Source organism: Tripterygium wilfordii, chromosome 18, assembly GCF_013401445.1.
Source record: "Tripterygium wilfordii isolate XIE 37 chromosome 18, ASM1340144v1, whole genome shotgun sequence".
NCBI classification, from domain to species: domain Eukaryota; kingdom Viridiplantae; phylum Streptophyta; class Magnoliopsida; order Celastrales; family Celastraceae; genus Tripterygium; species Tripterygium wilfordii.
In genome coordinates this window covers 8,339,651-8,358,299 of record NC_052249.1, presented here as the reverse complement: position 1 = coordinate 8,358,299, position 18,649 = coordinate 8,339,651, and the positions used below count along the sequence as shown (strand labels likewise).

The 18,649-nt window shown below is 37.9% G+C and overlaps 2 protein-coding genes across 2 annotated transcripts; both read left to right on the top strand.

Moving 5' to 3' along the window:
- The first annotated feature begins 7,707 nt into the window (after nucleotides 1–7,707).
- On the top strand, nucleotides 7,708–16,179 carry LOC119984205 (transmembrane 9 superfamily member 1-like). Its single transcript, XM_038828042.1, has 12 exons — nucleotides 7,708–7,972; nucleotides 10,114–10,306; nucleotides 10,398–10,502; nucleotides 11,780–11,797; nucleotides 11,902–11,999; nucleotides 12,138–12,290; nucleotides 12,513–12,647; nucleotides 12,782–12,948; nucleotides 13,224–13,318; nucleotides 13,413–13,786; nucleotides 14,794–15,067; nucleotides 15,846–16,179. The coding sequence occupies exons 1-12, from the start codon at nucleotides 7,883–7,885 to the stop codon at nucleotides 15,911–15,913; spliced, it is 1,770 nt and encodes a 589-aa protein (XP_038683970.1). The 5' UTR covers nucleotides 7,708–7,882; the 3' UTR covers nucleotides 15,914–16,179.
- A 254-nt stretch (nucleotides 16,180–16,433) lies between these two features.
- On the top strand, nucleotides 16,434–17,208 carry LOC119984206 (ferredoxin-like). The gene has a single exon (XM_038828044.1). It carries the CDS (start codon nucleotides 16,653–16,655, stop codon nucleotides 17,103–17,105), a length of 453 nt encoding a protein of 150 aa, XP_038683972.1. The 5' UTR covers nucleotides 16,434–16,652; the 3' UTR covers nucleotides 17,106–17,208.
- The last annotated feature ends 1,441 nt before the right edge of the window (nucleotides 17,209–18,649 follow it).

Below are 18,649 nucleotides of genomic sequence, written 5' to 3'. Positions count from 1 at the left end.
AACGCGCCTAGGCGTGCGGCTAGGCGTGGCGCGCCTAGGCGCACAAATTGTGCACGCCCAGGATCACTCTTGCACGCCCAGCCAGAGAGTTGGACTTGAATTTGAAGTTGTGCACGCCTAGGATTGCGCCTAGGCGTGTGCCTAGGCGCACGCCTAGGCAACTTTTAGACCTAGAACTGAGTTTCTGGAGAGCAAAACCAGAGGGGGAATGCGACTCTTGGAGCTAGGAGGAGAGATTCTTCAGCTCAACTTGGATTTACTCAACTAATTGGGTTTATTCATGATTTTCTCATCTCTCCTCTTGTGTTTTTCTCTCATTATGTGTAACTAAACTTCTTTTGCCAAGGCTAGGTTGAAGCCTTGGGTTTGATGACTTTGTTTATGACTTGATTTACATATATATGAGTTGATTTGGGTATAAATCTTGTGTTTCTATGTTTGATTGCAATTTCTTCATGCTTGTAGTGTTTGGCCAACACTTTAGGTTTTTGGATGAAATTGTTTGGAGAATTTGCTTAGACAATAATATGTCAAGTAGATTATGCTTCTTGAAACATTTGATTAGGAATGTGTCTCCCTTTAATTAGGTGACAATTTGTATGAATTCTAATCTCCATAGAACTCCATGAATTCCTATGCATGTTTAGACCAATAAGATGGCTAGAATGTATTTAGGAATATCCGACCTAGACCAATAAGATGGCTAGTAATCGATTTTAGGGAGATTTGGCTTAAGTGCGCTAAAACCGACTTAGGTACGGATTCGTTATGCCCGAATTAGCAAATATGTGTGTGAATTTGTGTCATTGCAAGTCATTTCCCAAGGGGGATTCCAAAGCTTTGGTGTTCATCTCATTCATCTCACTTGCATTAGTTGCATCTTTATTCTAAGAAAATACCAAAAACACTTTGCTATTTGCTTGTCTTAGTTTAATTACCCAACCAAACAATCTTGAGTTGAACTTTACTTTTGTTTGCATTGTCCATACGTACATACAAATATACATTTGGATTAGATATAACACCGTCCCTGTGGATTCGACCCTTGCTCATCATGGTGCTGTAGTCGCCGACTAGTACACTTGCTAGTAAGGTTAATTTAGACCCAACAAGTTTATGGCGCCGTTGCCGGGGATGGTAGCTTACGTTTGATCCATTTTTATTATTTGTCCATAATTTTTTTTTTCTTTTCCTTTGTTTGTACATAATACTTGTACATAATATTTGTTAACTAATTTTGCTTTTGTTGGCATATGCTTTGAGATGGAATATCCTCCACCATGTGCTTATCAGGGAGCAGGTTTTTATGGGTCGAGCTTATATTTGCAAGGATATAATGCAAGGACAACTCCTCCAAACCATGCCCCATATCCACCATGCAACTCCTTCTCCAACACTTATAACTCTGGAAGGTGTGAACGACCTCAATTCCTATGGAACAACTACCAGCATCAATTTGTTCCTACACAAGCAGCACCACCACCATTGCTTGAGCAAGCACAAGACTCATCTCTACAAGACGTACTAAATGCATTGGTTACGAGTACCCAAAAGTTGAAAGCAAAAACTCAAGCTTGTAGAGAGGAGATGTGTCAATGGGCTTCACCACCACCGCTTGAGCAAAGACATGAGTCATCTTTGGATGACATACTCGATTCCTTAAATGAGAGTACCCAAACTTTAGAAGAGGCAACGCATAGGATGGTATCAAGCAAGAATCAACTTTACCAACCTATGATGAAAACAAGTGAGGGGGAATGTATATGTGAGACAACTCAAGCAGTTACATTAAGCAGTGGCAAAGAGTTGGAGCTTAGAGGAAAAGTTGAGTATAATTATGTGGATGAAGAGGAGTATGAGATAATGCTTCTCACTTCACTTTCGGAGATGGATCCACCAATGAAGGAGGGCATGGATTTAGAAGAATCAAAAAATTCTCCATCAGCTGCAGAATGTGAGATAGTTTCAATCGAACAAGAAATTAGTGGACCTACATGGGTTGAGCAAGATATAGAAGAGAAAGCTCTTGTCGATTTTGAAAAAAATTTGAAAGCTGAAGATTTGGAGAACAAGTATGATGATAAGGTGGAGGAAGAATGTGATAACTTTGTAGAGAGGCATGAGGATAACACACTCCACAATCAGGTGCTATCACCATTTGAAGCACAATTCATTGACTTTATTGGAGTTGAGGAGCCTAATGTAAATCTCAGTGCTTCCATAATGCAAATCCTGGAGGAAATTTTGCCAACAAAGAAAAAATGGAAGCTTCAACAAAGCATGGAGAGCTACATTGCAAGATCATTGAAGAAGCTTCCCCTCTACTCAAAATATCTCTTCCATTGGCATGGAAAACTACAATTTCAACCAAGAGGGTCAAAGGAATTTAGAGATAGAATCTTTTTGATGGGCACATCAAAGAAGGATATTTGTGCCCTATTTATTGAGCCATTGCAAAGTGGTGGATCTCGTCTAGCTGAAGACAAGAGGAGGGTGCATATAGACATTGAAGAATTGTGGCCAGGCCAGCACCCCAATCCACTCGATGCATGACTCCAACCCCCAGGTTGTATTGTTTCAACTTGTCCTCTTTTTAGTGCATTATTACATTGTTATGTTTTGCATTGAGGACAATGCATTCTTTAAAGTGTGGGGTGGTGGACTGCATATGGATTATCTTGTGCAAAATTTCACATGATTTTTGTAGTAGCTGAATTTAAAAAAAAAAAAAAAAAAAACAAAGAAATTGAAAATTTAAAAAAAAAAAAAAATTTAGTGCTTGAATCTTGCATATTTATGGGAATTTTCTGTTGAATTGAGTGCTATATTGAAATGCAGCTAATCTTGGTTTGTGGAACCCATCATATCCTTCTATATGCTTGACATCTACTCTATTGCACAATCACCGTAATTCACCTGCACGAGAATGTGTGCTTGTGGGGTATGACTTGGGTGAATAGATGTTGGATGTGGACTTTCTCTAAGATGATCTAGAACACCGTGTTAGTTATATTCTTGGCACTAGTTAATTACATGCATGTTAAAAAAAAAATGAAAAAAAATAAATTTGATGATGATTAAAAGCATGTTCCGCTCTTGTGATCTTGCCGAGTAACCGGGGCTCTTGTCTAACCAACTCGAGTTTCGCGTAAAAAGGTAAGACAATCTTGATGAACATACTAGGCTAGCTTAACTTCGAAGCCTTTTCAACTCGAGTGATTGATCCGAGACGTGCTTTATCACATAATGCCCTAAACCAACTGGTTGGGAGTCATTGGTTGAGAACTCGTTACATGGGTTGACTAGAAAGCTTAAAGGAGTGAGCATTGCACGGGCCTAGTAAAAAAAATAATAAATAAATAAAATAAATAAATAAAAAAAAATAATAAGAAAAAAAAAGAGAAGTATGTATATAAATAAAAGTGCCTTGGTATTACTACTTGACTGTTCTTGGAATTCTTGGAATGTGACTATGTTTGGCGCCTATGAACTCTTGGAAGCCAAATAATTATACATTTCTTCTTTGCACGCACTTAATGTAGACGAAGTGATTGAGTAGACGGATAATCTTCATTGAGTATATGTTTGGATGAAGTGTGGGGTCTCCACATCTTTTTGATTGCATGGCATTGATGTATATTGTTTCGATTCTAGTGATTTCCCTCCCATATGTTTGATTTGAGTTATCTTGAAACGTTTGTGGGTGTCGTTCTTGTAAGCCCTCAGGAGACAAAACTCCTCCACTAGGGACACCTAGGGGTTTAACGGCTTGTTGCATATGCTAAATGCAATCGCGATTCCTGCGTTAGTGAGTTAGGATGTTAGTTGGTAGATGTACTTTGTTTAGTTTTACTTGAGGACAAGTAAGGTTTAAGTGTGGGGTGTTTGATAGGTATGATAATACCTATTGTTTTTGGTAGAAATATCCCCCTCTTAAGCTTTCTTTTGATAAATAATGAGTGTATTTATGTGTTGATTTGTATTTTGATAGGTTGATTGCGGTTTGGATGAAAAGCGACAGAAAAAGGGCTGAATTGAAGAAAATGTCCACCGACCTTCGTGTGTTCAAATAGTCATAACTTTCTATCACGTTATTGGAATCGAGCGCAACAAAAGGCATTGGAAACTAGACATCTCAAGCTTTCTGTAGAATCTAAAATCATGCAAATCGGAGGTCATATGGAGAAGTTATGGGCATTTGAATCATGTGCCTAGGGGTAACGCGCCTAGGCGTGCGGCTAGGCGTGGCGCGCCTAGGCGCACAAATTGTGCACGCCCAGGATCACTCTTGCACGCCCAGCCAGAGAGTTGGACTTGAATTTGAAGTTGTGCACGCCTAGGATTGCGCCTAGGCGTGTGCCTAGGCGCACGCCTAGGCAACTTTTAGACCTAGAACTGAGTTTCTGGAGAGCAAAACCAGAGGGGGAAGGCAACTCTTGGAGCTAGGAGGAGAGATTCTTCAGCTCAACTTGGATTTACTCAACTAATTGGGTTTATTCATGATTTTCTCATCTCTCCTCTTGTGTTTTTCTCTCATTATGTGTAACTAAACTTCTTTTGCCAAGGCTAGGTTGAAGCCTTGGGTTTGATGACTTTGTTTATGACTTGATTTACATATATATGAGTTGATTTGGGTATAAATCTTGTGTTTCTATGTTTGATTGCAATTTCTTCATGCTTGTAGTGTTTGGCCAACACTTTAGGTTTTTGGATGAAATTGTTTGGAGAATTTGCTTAGACAATAATATGTCAAGTAGATTATGCTTCTTGAAACATTTGATTAGGAATGTGTCTCCCTTTAATTAGGTGACAATTTGTATGAATTCTAATCTCCATAGAACTCCATGAATTCCTATGCATGTTTAGACCAATAAGATGGCTAGAATGTATTTAGGAATATCCGACCTAGACCAATAAGATGGCTAGTAATCGATTTTAGGGAGATTTGGCTTAAGTGCGCTAAAACCGACTTAGGTACGGATTCGTTATGCCCGAATTAGCAAATATGTGTGTGAATTTGTGTCATTGCAAGTCATTTCCCAAGGGGGATTCCAAAGCCTTGGTGTTCATCTCATTCATCTCACTTGCATTAGTTGCATCTTTATTCTAAGAAAATACCAAAAACACTTTGCTATTTGCTTGTCTTAGTTTAATTACCCAACCAAACAATCTTGAGTCGAACTTTACTTTTGTTTGCATTGTCCATACGTACATACAAATATACATTTGGATTAGATATAACACCGTCCCTGTGGATTCGACCCTTGCTCATCATTGTGCTGTAGTCGCCGACTAGTACACTTGCTAGTAAGGTTAATTTAGACCCAACAGACGCCGACACGCCTTTGACATGTGTCGGACACGTGTCCTGACCGTGTCCTGATTTTGGTCAACTTTTTAGAGGGAGGACACGGTGGGGACACTCCTGGACAAGTTTTTGGCTCTCTCTCAGCTGGAAAACAAAGACAAAAGGGGTAAATTTCTTAGGCTCCTTTTCTCTTTGGAGGAGCTGCTGTTTTATGTCCCACTCACCATGAGATTCTTACATGTAAAGAAGTCAAGTATGATGTGGTGTGTCTACCTTGAAACCCTTGTTCTTTATTGTTGGTCAATAGGTGTCCTTAACCTCGTTTCCATTCATTAATGCTGGTGCAAGAAAAAAAAATGTCATTTATTTTTTACTCTTTTATAATTTGAAAAAAATATCTAGAAATATATTTAATAAAATCAAGCATTATGCAATTCAAAAATATTTGTTTATGTTAATTTTTATATAGTATATATATATTTTATATATATCTACGTATGCGTGTCCTTGCCCTGTCCGTGTCCTACAAAATTTGAAATTCCCGTGTCGGAGTGTCCGTGTCGTGTCCCGTGTCCGTGTCCGTGTTGGTGCTTCCTAGGGTTTAATTTTAAGTGATCACAGTTCAATACTTTCTTTTGAGAAACAAATGAAAATATTTGTGAGAACCATAAATAACTCAGATGACATTCATTTGTGTGGTATCTCATAAAGCTCTCGAGTTCGAGCCTCCCCATCCCCTTGCCCTGTATTAAAAAAATGAAAATATTTATAACAGAGGCCATTGGGCCCTAATTCTCCCCTTGGAATTACCTTACTAATATAGCCTTAGAACATCTACACCAGTTTTCCTTAACAAATATGCTAAATACAAAAAAAATGCCATTAGGTAATATTATGTGAGGTATTTTTTTGACTAGTTCTCTATATTTGTTCCATATTTTATAGAAAGAACCATGTTTAGATAATCTAATGTGGATACTCTTAGTTAAACTGTGATATAGCACTTGTTTGGTAAGGTGGATCATTGTTCTTCATTAATTTTGCATTATCAATATTCTTAACAGTTATTTACTTATTACTATTTGCTTATTAATTTTACTTAAAAAAATTTATATTATTATTATACTTAACAATTATAGAAAATAAGTCATTTTATTAATAAATTCAACCGTTTTTTTCTGCTAGCATTGAAAATCAATTCAGACGCTCTACCAAACACACTAATAGCCTTGGGGAAATTTTATATATACACCACTAATCTACTATCTTTACACCACTTTTTAATTTTTTGTAGTTTACATAAATATCCTTGTATATAATGACATATTAGACCTTAAATTAAAATTTTAAAATAAATAATTTTTACATATTTAATACATGGCTAAATCATACTTTATATCCCTGAAGTTTCACAGAATTATCGTTTATGTCCTTAAAAGTTTAAAATTAATCGTTTCTATCCTTATGTTTTAAAAAGCTAATCATTTATGTCCCGGTTTCCCTTTTGCGACAAGGAGCGTCAGATTTTGCTTATCTTGCCTCCTTTTTTGTTCAATAGCAGTTTTTCGATTTCGATGCACGGAACACCTTGGTGATGGACCAAGCAACCCATTTTAGATCCAGATCTATAGCTTCGCAATGACTATGGCGGTTGGAATTTAGGGCTTTTTGTTGCTCATGCTTTCAATTTTGGGCTTGAATCATAAATGGAAAAACACAATCCAAATTATCCATGACGGCTTCCACTTCAATTCCTACACCAGTGGCAGACGAACTATCCAAGCGGAAGATCGGTGACCACTATCGGTGGATGTCGCAAAACACGACTTCGATGTGCCTGTGAGAGATGATTCATCTACTATACCCTAAATGGTGAAGGATGAAACATTTAATATTGCCCTTGTCGGAGACGATTCATCCACTACACAAGCCTAAAGGAAGAACAAGAATAGCAGTTGACAATTTATTTATTTATTTTTAAATTAAAGCTTGTTGTGATTTATGAATTGGATTTTTTAAACGATTTGGATTTTCTTCTTAACAAAAATGACCCGTGTATAATATTGTACGCCACAAGGTTATATTGGTCTTTTCATCATAATTTTGTGTGTAGACTTATAAATTTATGACGTAAATTTATTATTGTGTAAATTAAAGATAGTAATTTATTGATGTGTAGATAAAATTTATCAGTCTTGAGCCTATGGACTACCCTCGAAAGCCTATCAGCCCAAACAAATTGTGTTCATGAACTAGTCCACTTTCCTTCTGAAGGCCCAGAGATGCATCCAGTCCAGATCAGGAAATCAAGGTAATGAAGCGGATCCGGTCGAGCCCACTGATTTCATTTTTCGTTATTTTGTTGTGTCAAAAATAATTTCTTTATTGTTTTGACGAAAATAGGGAAATGCTCTAACGACTCACGTACCTCGAAAGCAAAGCTCACCGTCTTCTCTCTCGATAGTATTAAAAGGTCCGGGCCGATTCGTGGCTCGGCGAATCCAGAAGAGGAGAGACCTTCAATCCTGAATTGACTTTATTCGTGGAATCTGGACCATTAGATCGGCGATCGCCATGTCCTACGCCGGCCGATTCCTCTCTCTCTTCGCCTTCATTGTTCTCTTCCTCTCTGCCGCTGCGTTTGCCTCCGAGTCCGATCACAAGGTATCGCTATCTATCTCTGAATTCGACTCGTAGATCTCGTTGTTCGCCCTCATCTCTAGTTGGATTCGACTCGGATCCGTGGATTTGATGTGTAGTTCCGCTCTCATGCTTGACTGTGCGTGTGGTTCTTTTTGCTTCGTCAAAGTTGATAGGGTTTTTTTTGGTGGTTTCGATAATGTGACAATGAGATTGGTCAGTTAACTAGAATCTTTGGTATCTTTCTGCATTGACCAACGAGCTGAATAATGGATGTAACGCTACCTGGCGGGTCAATCTCGTTCCAGTTTTCTATTGTTCCTTCATTATGGCTGCACAGTAGATGTTATCTTTGCATGCATATGTCATTAGGTATGCCTATTGTTTGGCATTTTGCTATGGATTATTTTTAAAGGTTAGATCTCAAGTGAATTTTTGCATATTGATAGGCGGTGGAAGTTATGGTAGCTGCACGGAAGTTGGGTTATGGTAAAATTATTGTGGTGAATGTCAGTGACAGCGTAGTGTTTCAAATGCATATATGCTTGTGTGCCGTTGCAGGTCTAAATTTGGAATTGGGTTCTGCGTCATTATCTTGTAATACTTACAGTTGTGGTTACCATTTTAGCAAAATATGGGTAGTTCTTAAGATATAGTCTTTTGAGTTGGATCTAGTAATGGCCTCTGCTGGGTCGTTTTCCGCACAAATGAATAGATTTTCAAGTAGAAAGATATTCAACAGCGCCAGGGAAAAGAGAGCTACTTGCACTGATTTATACTTTTACGAAGTACTTTTTTTTTCCTTCTAGAAATTATTAGGTCTAACAAATGGTGTTGAAGGGTAAGTACCTCAAACACAGTAGTTGTCTAGCAATTAGTCCCACATAAACGTGGAAGTTTACTTGGGCAGAGGTCATTTTATGCAGTAGAATACAAAATTGATCGTTTAAGTGTTTGTTTTCCCTTGTCAAGAGTCAAGACCTTGTTTCAAAAGTGCTAGTTCTGATTTGCTTGTGATGTATTTTGGGTTGACAGGGTACTTTCTTGCAGCTTGCCTTTAAGATATAATTTTGGAAAATAAAAGTTTGTGATCCAAATGTCCAGCTCACCTCCACAAAAAAGTGAAAAAAAAATTGTGCTCCTCTGAGATAATTGATTTGATATTTCTATTTTCTGGCACGGGTCAAATTTCTTTATCTTTGTTTGCTCTGGCACAATAGTGTGCATTTTGTCTATCGTAGTAGCAGTATAGGCATTGTTGAACTCTATGGGCATCACATTGTGTACGATTATAATGAGAAGTTGTTCAAGGCCTCTTTCAAAAGACAAGAGGCCTAGATGTCTGGGGCTTGCACTCTTTTAGGGGCACGTGCCGTGACTGATTGCAAAAAAAATGGTTGTTATTGGTGTTTCCTTTTATCTCCCCTCTTTCCCATCTCTCTCTCTCTCTCTCTCTCCCTTTTTTTGGGGTGTTATCATGCCTATGTAATTAGTGGACGCTGGACAAACTGAGGTGCACTTGACAATTTGGAATTTTATGCATAATTATAATCTAAAGGTAGCATTTTTTCTGCCTTTTCTTGAGGTAGTTTTATTGTTCTACGGTTCTACCATGCGGATATTCTACTTCTTGATGAATTTATCTTTCCTTTTTGTTCTCTTTTGCAAGTTAACGTAGTTGTGGTTCAGATGACAAGTCGTGCAAATTAGCTGGTCATTTATGGAATAATTTTTTTCAAATCTATGTTCCGTTTACTGCTTAATTGTTTCATACTACATTTTTCCGAAGTAGATGTGCTTCTTCTTGTAATATTCTCTCAATGATTTTATTTTGTACAAGAAATATTACTAAAATCGCCAGGTTACATTGACAAATTTCTTGTGATCTCATTATGTATTGTGTTTTGAAATTGTTATTGGTTTCTTTCAGGATTGCAAAGCATTTTTTGATGGTTTCATTTATCCTAACTTTTATATAAGAATTTAATGTTATAGCTGGATCAGGTCGGTCCAGTGACTTGACTTGATATGTATGTCGTGATTGAAAGAAGTGATCTTGATAACGTGCCCGTCCTATGTTTTTATTTATTCTAATTTGTCTTCATGGATTGTTGATATATATAAATATAAATATTTGATTACGTTCATGTTCCTCTCTACGGCAGTATGAAGTGGATGATCCAGTTACATTTTGGGTGAACAAAGTTGGTCCTTATAATAATCCTCAAGAGACATATAACTATTATAGCCTTCCATTTTGCCGTCCGGCTGGTGATCCTGCTCACAAATGGGGTGGCCTTGGTGAGGTCCTCGGTGGAAACGAACTTATAGACAGCCGGGTATCCATAAAGTTCCGAAGTATGTACAACCTTGCTATATTCTTAATTTTGCTTTCATACTGCTGATAAAAGCTGTTAAATGTTTTTCCCCTTCTTTATACATTGTACAGAGAATGTTGATAAAAGTCTGATTTGTCAACTTCCTCTTACTGCGGAAAAGGTCAAACAATTCAAGGATGCAATTGAGAACAGTTATTGGCTTGAATTTTTCATGGGTATGTTTTCCGTGCATTATTATTCTTATTTCTTAAATATGATGTTGTTTCATGAAATGGCATAGTATTTGTTTGGAAGGATTTTTTTTATATATCTATGGAAATGTTTAAAAAATTTGGAGACAAAATCCTAGTCAATATCAAAAAGTATTGTAGACAAACATGTTGGTAGCGATTCTTGGGGGATGAAGAAAATTGATAAAGGAATTTACGTAGTGGATACTTATTCTTGTTTGACTTACAATATGAATTATATTGTTACTGTGGAATTTTATTAAATTACATATAAATGACTTCATCTGGTGCAATACATCAGCCATTATGCCTTCGCTACTATTGAGATGGTCCTCACCACAGTTAGCACGCGTGTTTACCTTGGTGTTTTTGTACATCTATTCGAAATAATGTTTAAATGGATGCAATAACTTCAGGAACTTTATCAATTATTTTCAAGTTTTCAACTAGTTATTCCGAAATATTTAAATGATTCCTGAATTGAAGTGGCTACAAGTATTTGAATTGTTGGCTGAAATGGCGTCCTGGCATGATTAGTTGGGGTTTTATGCTTTACGCTGAATTTTAGCAAATTGGCAGAGTTCATTTGCTAGGTTGTGTGGCATTTTTCCTTGCTTGCAAAATGTTCCATGGCCTTTCCATTTGCCTTTGTTTGTGCTCCATGTCAACTCTTCGTTTTACGAATGATGGACAAGTATGATATGCTAATCTGGTAACTGTTCAGTTATCAATTCTGTGTGTGTGCGCGCATGCGCGCAAGCAAACTCTTTCCTTATGCTGTATCACTTGCTCCACCTCCACCTCCACCTCCACCTCCACCTTTCATGGGTCTTTTCCCATCTGTAGTTTAATAGCATTTTAACATGCTTGTAAAATTGTTGTGCCTCTTTGTTTGTCCTTTTGGTGCATCATTGGGACTTTTCATTGCTACATAAAAGAAAGTAAAAAGCTTTTGTGCACAAGGCTCCTGCAGTGGGTGAGGTCGGGGATAGACAGATGTACGCAGACCTCACCTCACATAATATGTGAAGAGGCTGTTTTCACGTGTTATGTGGCAACATATGGCGTATAAATGACTTTTCATTGCTACATATGGCATATAAATCTGATGACCTCTCTCTCTCTCTTCTCTCTCAATGCTTGCTTATTTGCATCCCCATGCAAGAATTCTCCTTTCTTTACCACGTCACTTACCTTTCTTGTTTTTATTTTTTCCTTGTCTTGGTGCTGGTTGATCCGTGGTGTCCTAATTGCAAATTCAGATGACCTGCCATTATGGGGTATGCATTCTTCAATTTTTTTGATTTTTTATCTTGGAAAATTTTAAGACTTTTATTTATATTTTGATCAATCTTGTTTGAATACTTAATGCGCTTTGTTTTAGGCTTTGTCGGCGAATTACATCCTGATAAGAACAGCGATAACAACAAGCATGTTCTTTACACACATAAAAGCATTACTGTTAAATACAACAACGACCAGGTAAGTGATTTCCTATTTCATGCATAACTCTGTGATTTCTTATTTCATGCATAACTTTTTGGTTTCTTCTTTCATGCATAACTCATGAACTACGTGTTTGTCTATTGTGTTTATTATGTGAGAATTTTTTTCCTGCAGATCATTCATGTTAATCTCTCTCAAGAAGCCCCAAAGCCCTTGGAAGACGGGACAACTTTGGACATGACATACTCTGTTAAGTGGGTTCCAACCAATATAACTTTTGGACGTCGTTTTGATGTTTACCTTGACTATCCTTTCTTCGAACACCAGGTACTTTCCTCTTTTTTTTCCTCATACTTCCATTGTTAGTTCAAATTGTGGCACATTCACTTGCTATGTAACAGTTACATTGTTAGTGTTTGCTGCTTGATTGTTTGTTTAGCTTATTCTGACTTTGATTTTTTTAAAAAAAGTCAAGGACCTGACTTTGATTGGATCAAAATGGGAAGTGTTTTTTTTACTGATACCTGCTAATGCATTTGAAATGTGCAGATCCACTGGTTCTCCATTTTCAATTCTTTCATGATGGTTATCTTCCTCACTGGTTTAGTGTCAATGATATTGATGCGAACTCTGAGGAATGACTATGCAAAATATGCGCGAGAAGATGATGATTTAGAGACTCTGGTGATGGACATTTTATTTTTTGGGTGTTATCTTGTGTAATTATGTCAGAGGACAAGATTTTTAGTTCTTTTAATTGACGGATATGTGTTGAATCTAACATTTCAAGCTTGGTGATTATTATATTGATATTGTAGGAAAGGGATGTGAGTGAAGAGTCTGGGTGGAAACTGGTTCATGGAGATGTTTTCCGGCCTCCATGGAACTTGGTTGTTCTTTCAGCTGTTGTGGGGACTGGTGCTCAGCTAGCTTTACTTGTCCTCCTCGTCATCTTACTGGCAATTGTGGGAACGTTGTATGTCGGGTATGTGCAGAAATCACTTTGAAATTGTTCTTTCTCTGGAATCTCCTCCCCTTTCTTCTCACTTTTGATATCTTTTTTGTTTTGATTTTGCCATTAATGATTACCAGCTTATCGTTCAAAAAAAATCTTATTGATGGAATTGTTGCATGTACCTAACCATCTGCGTGGGTTTTGATGTCTCTAGTTGTGTTCCAAGACACAGTTTTCTACCATGTTATTTGTTTGGCGTTTAGGGTTTTCATTTTGTAACTTGCTACACTATGTATTTGGCGCAGGAGAGGAGCAATTGTTACTACTTTTATAGTGTGTTATGCTCTTACTTCATTCATTTCTGGTTATGTTAGTGGTGGAATGTACTCACGCCATGGTGGTATGCATTTTTGTCATTGAGTTTGTTTATTGACTTATTCTCTCTTTTGAACTTGTATAGAGGATTTTAATCTTTTTTATTTTGGTTTCTCCAGGTAAAAGTTGGATAAAGTCAATGATTCTCACAGCATCTCTATTTCCATTTATGTGCTTTGGGATTGGATTCATTTTGAACACGATTGCGATATTTTATGGGTCCCTGGCTGCTATTCCTTTTGGCACAATGGTGGTGGTTTTTGTGATTTGGGCTTTCATTTCTTTCCCGCTAGCGCTTCTTGGTACTGTTGTGGGCAGAAACTGGAGTGGTGCTCCTAACAATCCATGCCGTGTGAAGACCATACCTCGTCCGATTCCTGAAAAGAAGTGGTACCTCACACCGTCAGTGGTCTCAATGATGGGTGGACTGCTACCATTTGGAAGTATATTCATTGAGATGTATTTTGTCTTCACATCCTTCTGGAATTATAAGGTGAGTATCACTTGAGGGCTTCAATTGACTCGAAAAATTATTTTCATTCAAACAAAAAAAGAAAAGAAAAAGGCCTGGGAACTATTTTTGGGATATTATGGATAATACAAGTATACAATGAAGTATTATTTGGTTGTGGCCAACTTTTAGCTACTATTTGTTTTACATTATGCTGGCTGTCTTTTGCTGAGTGAGAGGGGGGAAAGCATAAAGTGGTTGAGATGACAAAAAAGAAGAGTTGTTTTCCTGATGAATGAGAAAGATATAGAGTGTGTTTGGTTAGAGTTTTGAAAACAATTTTCAGTTTTTGAACATTAAAGTGGATGTGAAAATTCATTTGGGTGTTAATTTTTAGAATTTGTTTTGTAAAATTGAAAACCATTTTTGGTTTTCAAAAACCAAAACTAGTATTTGATGTTTTGTAAAATTTTTCCCTCTTTCCTCTCTCCCTATGCAAAACTGTCTGCCAAATGAATTTTTTTTTTCAGTTTTATAACTTATATTGCTTAAATTTGTTTTCAAAATCTAAACTCATAATCAATATTTGAAAACTAAAAACAAAATATGTTTCCAAACACACTCATAGTCATTGCTGTTACTGAAAATTTTGCTAGAAAAAAAAAATAGGGGGAAAAGATTTTCTTTGGCATCTTAATCTTGCTGACTTGCAAATTGATACACTGGTCTTGTTGTGACGGCTGCAACAAATGCATTGTGATATCACTGTGTGGGTGATTAGATATGTCAAGGTGTAATTTGACTTGTCTATACTTGGGAGGCAAAGTGCAGAGAGTTTGTGTTTTTGTAATGAGCCAGGCCTTGGAACTTTTTTCTGACACCCTGGTCAATGTTCTTAGGCGATACCACATCATAATAGTCTTACAGGTTTGGGTCTATTTATTGAGTTAAGCCTTGGATCTTTTTTCCAACAAATGACTAATGTTCCTGATGCAAATTGATGCAATATCATGTCAACAGTCTTACTTTTTATCCTTTTTGCGTGACAGGTTTACTACGTGTATGGCTTTATGTTACTGGTTTTCCTTATTCTCATCATTGTAACTGTTTGTGTGACAATCGTGGGGACATATTTCTTGCTCAATGCTGAGAATTATCACTGGCAGTGGACATCATTCTTCTCTGCGGCCTCGACAGCTGTCTATGTGTACTTCTACTCGATATATTACTACTATGTGAAGACAAAAATGTTTGGCTTCTTCCAGACCAGCTTCTACTTTGGATACACTTTGATGTTTTGTCTTGGTTTAGGAATCCTTTGTGGTGAGTTTGTTATTTTGATCTATTTTTATTTGCTCTTTATTTACATTTCCAGTGATACTATAGTAAGTAATTTTTTGTTTGTTTTTCTGCACCTTGTTTGTGGATTTTTTTTGCCCATTGCGCAGCAGTTATTTTATTTTAGAGTTTACATGTTTATTTTGTTGAACAACTTTTATTACGTTTGAAATTATACACAATATTGGTTTTCCCTGTATGGAAATTTCTTTAGAAAGTTGATTGAATAAGTTCTAGAGTTGTCAGGAAAGGGCGAAATCCTTGAAGTTTCAGTTTTCTTGGCTCTTCAAACGCAATTTTGCGAGGATTGGTGTATGCTTGCTTAACTTAGATGATTCTTATATGGTCTCTGTTGCTTTGAGCCACATGTTGAACTTTTCTTCTTTATTTGCGACTGTCAAAGTGATCTTGCTAGTGGGATGTGCTGCTTGGTACATGCCAACGGCATTACCTATTATTAGTTTACCAAACCAAATAATTGAGATAGACTGCTTGTTACCTCTTGGCAAAAACATTCCATGTTTCTCCCCCCTTGGAGAGACCCGGTGAAGATGTGCTGATGAAATTTGGATAAATTCAACATATCTGTCTGCTGAGGAGACTTCTATCTTATGAATAAACATATCAAGCCCATATACGTTGTTTACGTCTCCCTAAAATACTGAGGAAAATGAAAAGAAAAAATCAGAGCACATGTGGATGAAATTACTTGGGTGTTTTATTCTGTACATATATTCAAATTACTTTCGATTGTGATGTGCAGGTGCTGTCGGTTATCTGGGCTCCAACCTGTTCGTGAGACGAATTTACAGAAACATCAAGTGTGATTAAAGGCTTTTGGGAGGAAAAGACCGGATGGTGCTAGCTATTACATATGTTGAAACAATTAATCTTAGGAGGGAACCCATGGTAGTGCATGGAGTACCCAGCAATCTTTGTAGATGCAACACAGAGGGTGAACTAGAAGGGGGAATGTATTGTTCTCATGGGAATTGGGGGAATTCCCAGAGGTTTTTTTCATTTGTTTCTGTACCTTTCCCTCCATACATTACTGGAAAACCTTAATTTAGATTTGAGATGTGTTTTTTTTTTTCTTTCTTTTTTTTTTATCTGGGAAGCTAGCTACTGAGACAACGGAGTGTTATTTTTGCAAATTTTTGATATTTCATCTTTTTAACAAATAGGTGTGTAACTCTTATGTAAAGTGGTGAAAATGGGCCTGCTGGTGGCGGTGGCGGTGGCGGTGGCGACGGCCTAAAAATGGTTATGATTAAACGTTGACGTTTTGGTTTCACCAGAAAAAAAAAAGAAAAAAAAGAAGAAGAAAAAAAGGGGCCATCTGGTATGAATGTTTATACACAAGATAATGCAAGCCACAAAAGGTTGCCACGTAGCAGATAGGAGCTCATGCCATCCATCTCCTGGATACACTATCACCACAAGCCTCCTCTGTTATATCTACACCCCACAGTCCCTCCCCCTCAACCCCTTTTAGCCCCCATAAGTAAAGCAAAGAAAGACTCCATTCTTCTAGTCATCTAATCACCCTCCAACTCTAACAGCAAAAGACATGGCCTCCACAGCCACTCTCTCTGCAGGTTCCATGCTCTGCACCTCCTTTGTAAGGAGGCAGCAGCCGACGGTGACAAGCCTGCGGGCTTTTCCCAACATGGGTCAGGCTGTTTTTGGAGTGAAGGGTGGGGGGAATGGTGGACGCATCACAGCAATGGCAGCATACAAAGTGAAGCTGCTAACACCAGATGGACCAGTAGAATTTGAGTGCCCGGATGACGAATACATTCTTGACGTTGCAGAGGACAAAGGTATTGACCTGCCCTACTCGTGCAGGGCAGGTTCTTGCTCTTCTTGTGCAGCAAAGCTGGTTGAAGGGCATGTGGAGCAGTCTGATGGTAGCTTCCTCGATGATGATCAGATGAATGATGGGTGGGTGCTTACTTGTGTTGCTTATCCTCAGTCTGATGTTGTTCTTGAGACTCACAAAGAAGCAGAGCTCGTTGCATAATTTACTAATTTCTCTTGTTTGAGGTCGTCTTCCTCCATATGTAGTTGTTGGCTACACTAGATGTTTGTTTGTCTTGTCTCGAATGAGTTTTGTTTTTGTTTTTTTTTTTTTTTTGTCTCAAATATTGAAACTGCTCTGTATAGATTTCTTTTTTTTTTTTTGAAAAACCAGGAGCAAGTCCCTGGGACTACACTTCCATAATAACTTGCAAGGCACACATACACATGGGTGAGAAAGCTCAAACCCACACAGTACGAAGTATCAACTTCCAGAGAGAAACGAAACAGGATGAATCCATTATATAAAAACTACAACAAAGGAACAAAGGACCGAACTGCAAAAAACCAAAAGATTAGGCTTGACACATGAGTCTTTAATCCTTCTGGACAGCCTGCAACAGGAAAACTGGGCTTTCTTCAATCCAAACAATTTCATCACCAATCTTTAAAGCCTCCCTTGCCAAACAGTGGGCAGCTTCATTACCAGACCTCCTCACATGAGTTACTTGCCAATACATAAAAGCACCCAGACGATTCCTGATCTCCTTAATCGTACTACTCCAAGCATTCAATGGAGAATCCGCTTCAGATTGGATGTCTTGTACTATAATAAGAGAATCCCCTTCTAGAATAATACTTCTAAACCCCAAATCAAAAGCAAACTCCACTGTCGATAAGGCCGCTTCAGCCTCAGCCAAAGAAGGAGAAAGAATAAAATGTCTGGATGAAATTTTTGCTGCCATAATGTCTCCCACCGAGTCTCGAATAATCACACCAGCACCCATCTTGTTCGAAGATCCGCACATGCATGCATCCCAATTAACCTTAAAAACACCCGCCTGTGGAGGCTGCCAAACTTCCATCAGTAGCCCAACTGCACCCATAGTGGGCCCAAAAGGAAGAGGCATTTCTGCGGAGTCTGAATTTACAGAACTAATAGCATATTTTGCCAAAAGCACCGAGTTCATAAATTCATTCTCATGAATGAAAGCATTGCGCCTTTGCCATAACATCCGACAAGTCGTAGCCAAAGTCGCTAAATCCCTCATCTCCAGCTTGTCCATTGCACTAACCCAAAAAAGCTCAAAATTAGTAAAACTAGAATGCAGCTTCTGAATGGATTTGATGCTATTATTAAAAACCATCACGGAGTATTTGCAGCTCCATAAGATTTGTAGACTTGATTCAGGCTCTTGTTTGCATAATGGACATCGAAAATCACTGCTAACCTTGCGCTTAAAGAGGTTTATATATGTGGGTAAAGCATTATGTAAAGCTCGCCACACGAAAGATTTGGTAGAAGTATGAATCGGCAAGGACCAAACTGTAGACCATAAGGGCTTGCTGCCATCTCCCGAAGAATGAGAGGCCTCCCCTTGCCTTTTAATAGCAATAGCCCTGTGATAACCACTTCTCACTGAATACACTCCCGATTTTGTGCCATCCCAACTCAGCTGGTCCGGACCATTCCTTGGGTACAAGGGAATACTTAAAATCTTTAAGGCCACCTCTTCTAAAAAAACACTGCGAATCATATTTTCATTC

Coding starts and splice junctions, on each gene's coding strand:
- LOC119984205 (XM_038828042.1), top strand. CDS start 7,883: ATGTCCTACGCCGGCCGATTCCTCTCTCTCTTCGCCTTCATTGTTCTC. Junction 10,307..10,397: donor GGTATCCATAAAGTTCCGAA/GTATGTACAACC, acceptor TACATTGTACAG/AGAATGTTGATAAAAGTCTG. Junction 13,787..14,793: donor CATCCTTCTGGAATTATAAG/GTGAGTATCACT, acceptor TTTGCGTGACAG/GTTTACTACGTGTATGGCTT.
- LOC119984206 (XM_038828044.1), top strand. CDS start 16,653: ATGGCCTCCACAGCCACTCTCTCTGCAGGTTCCATGCTCTGCACCTCC.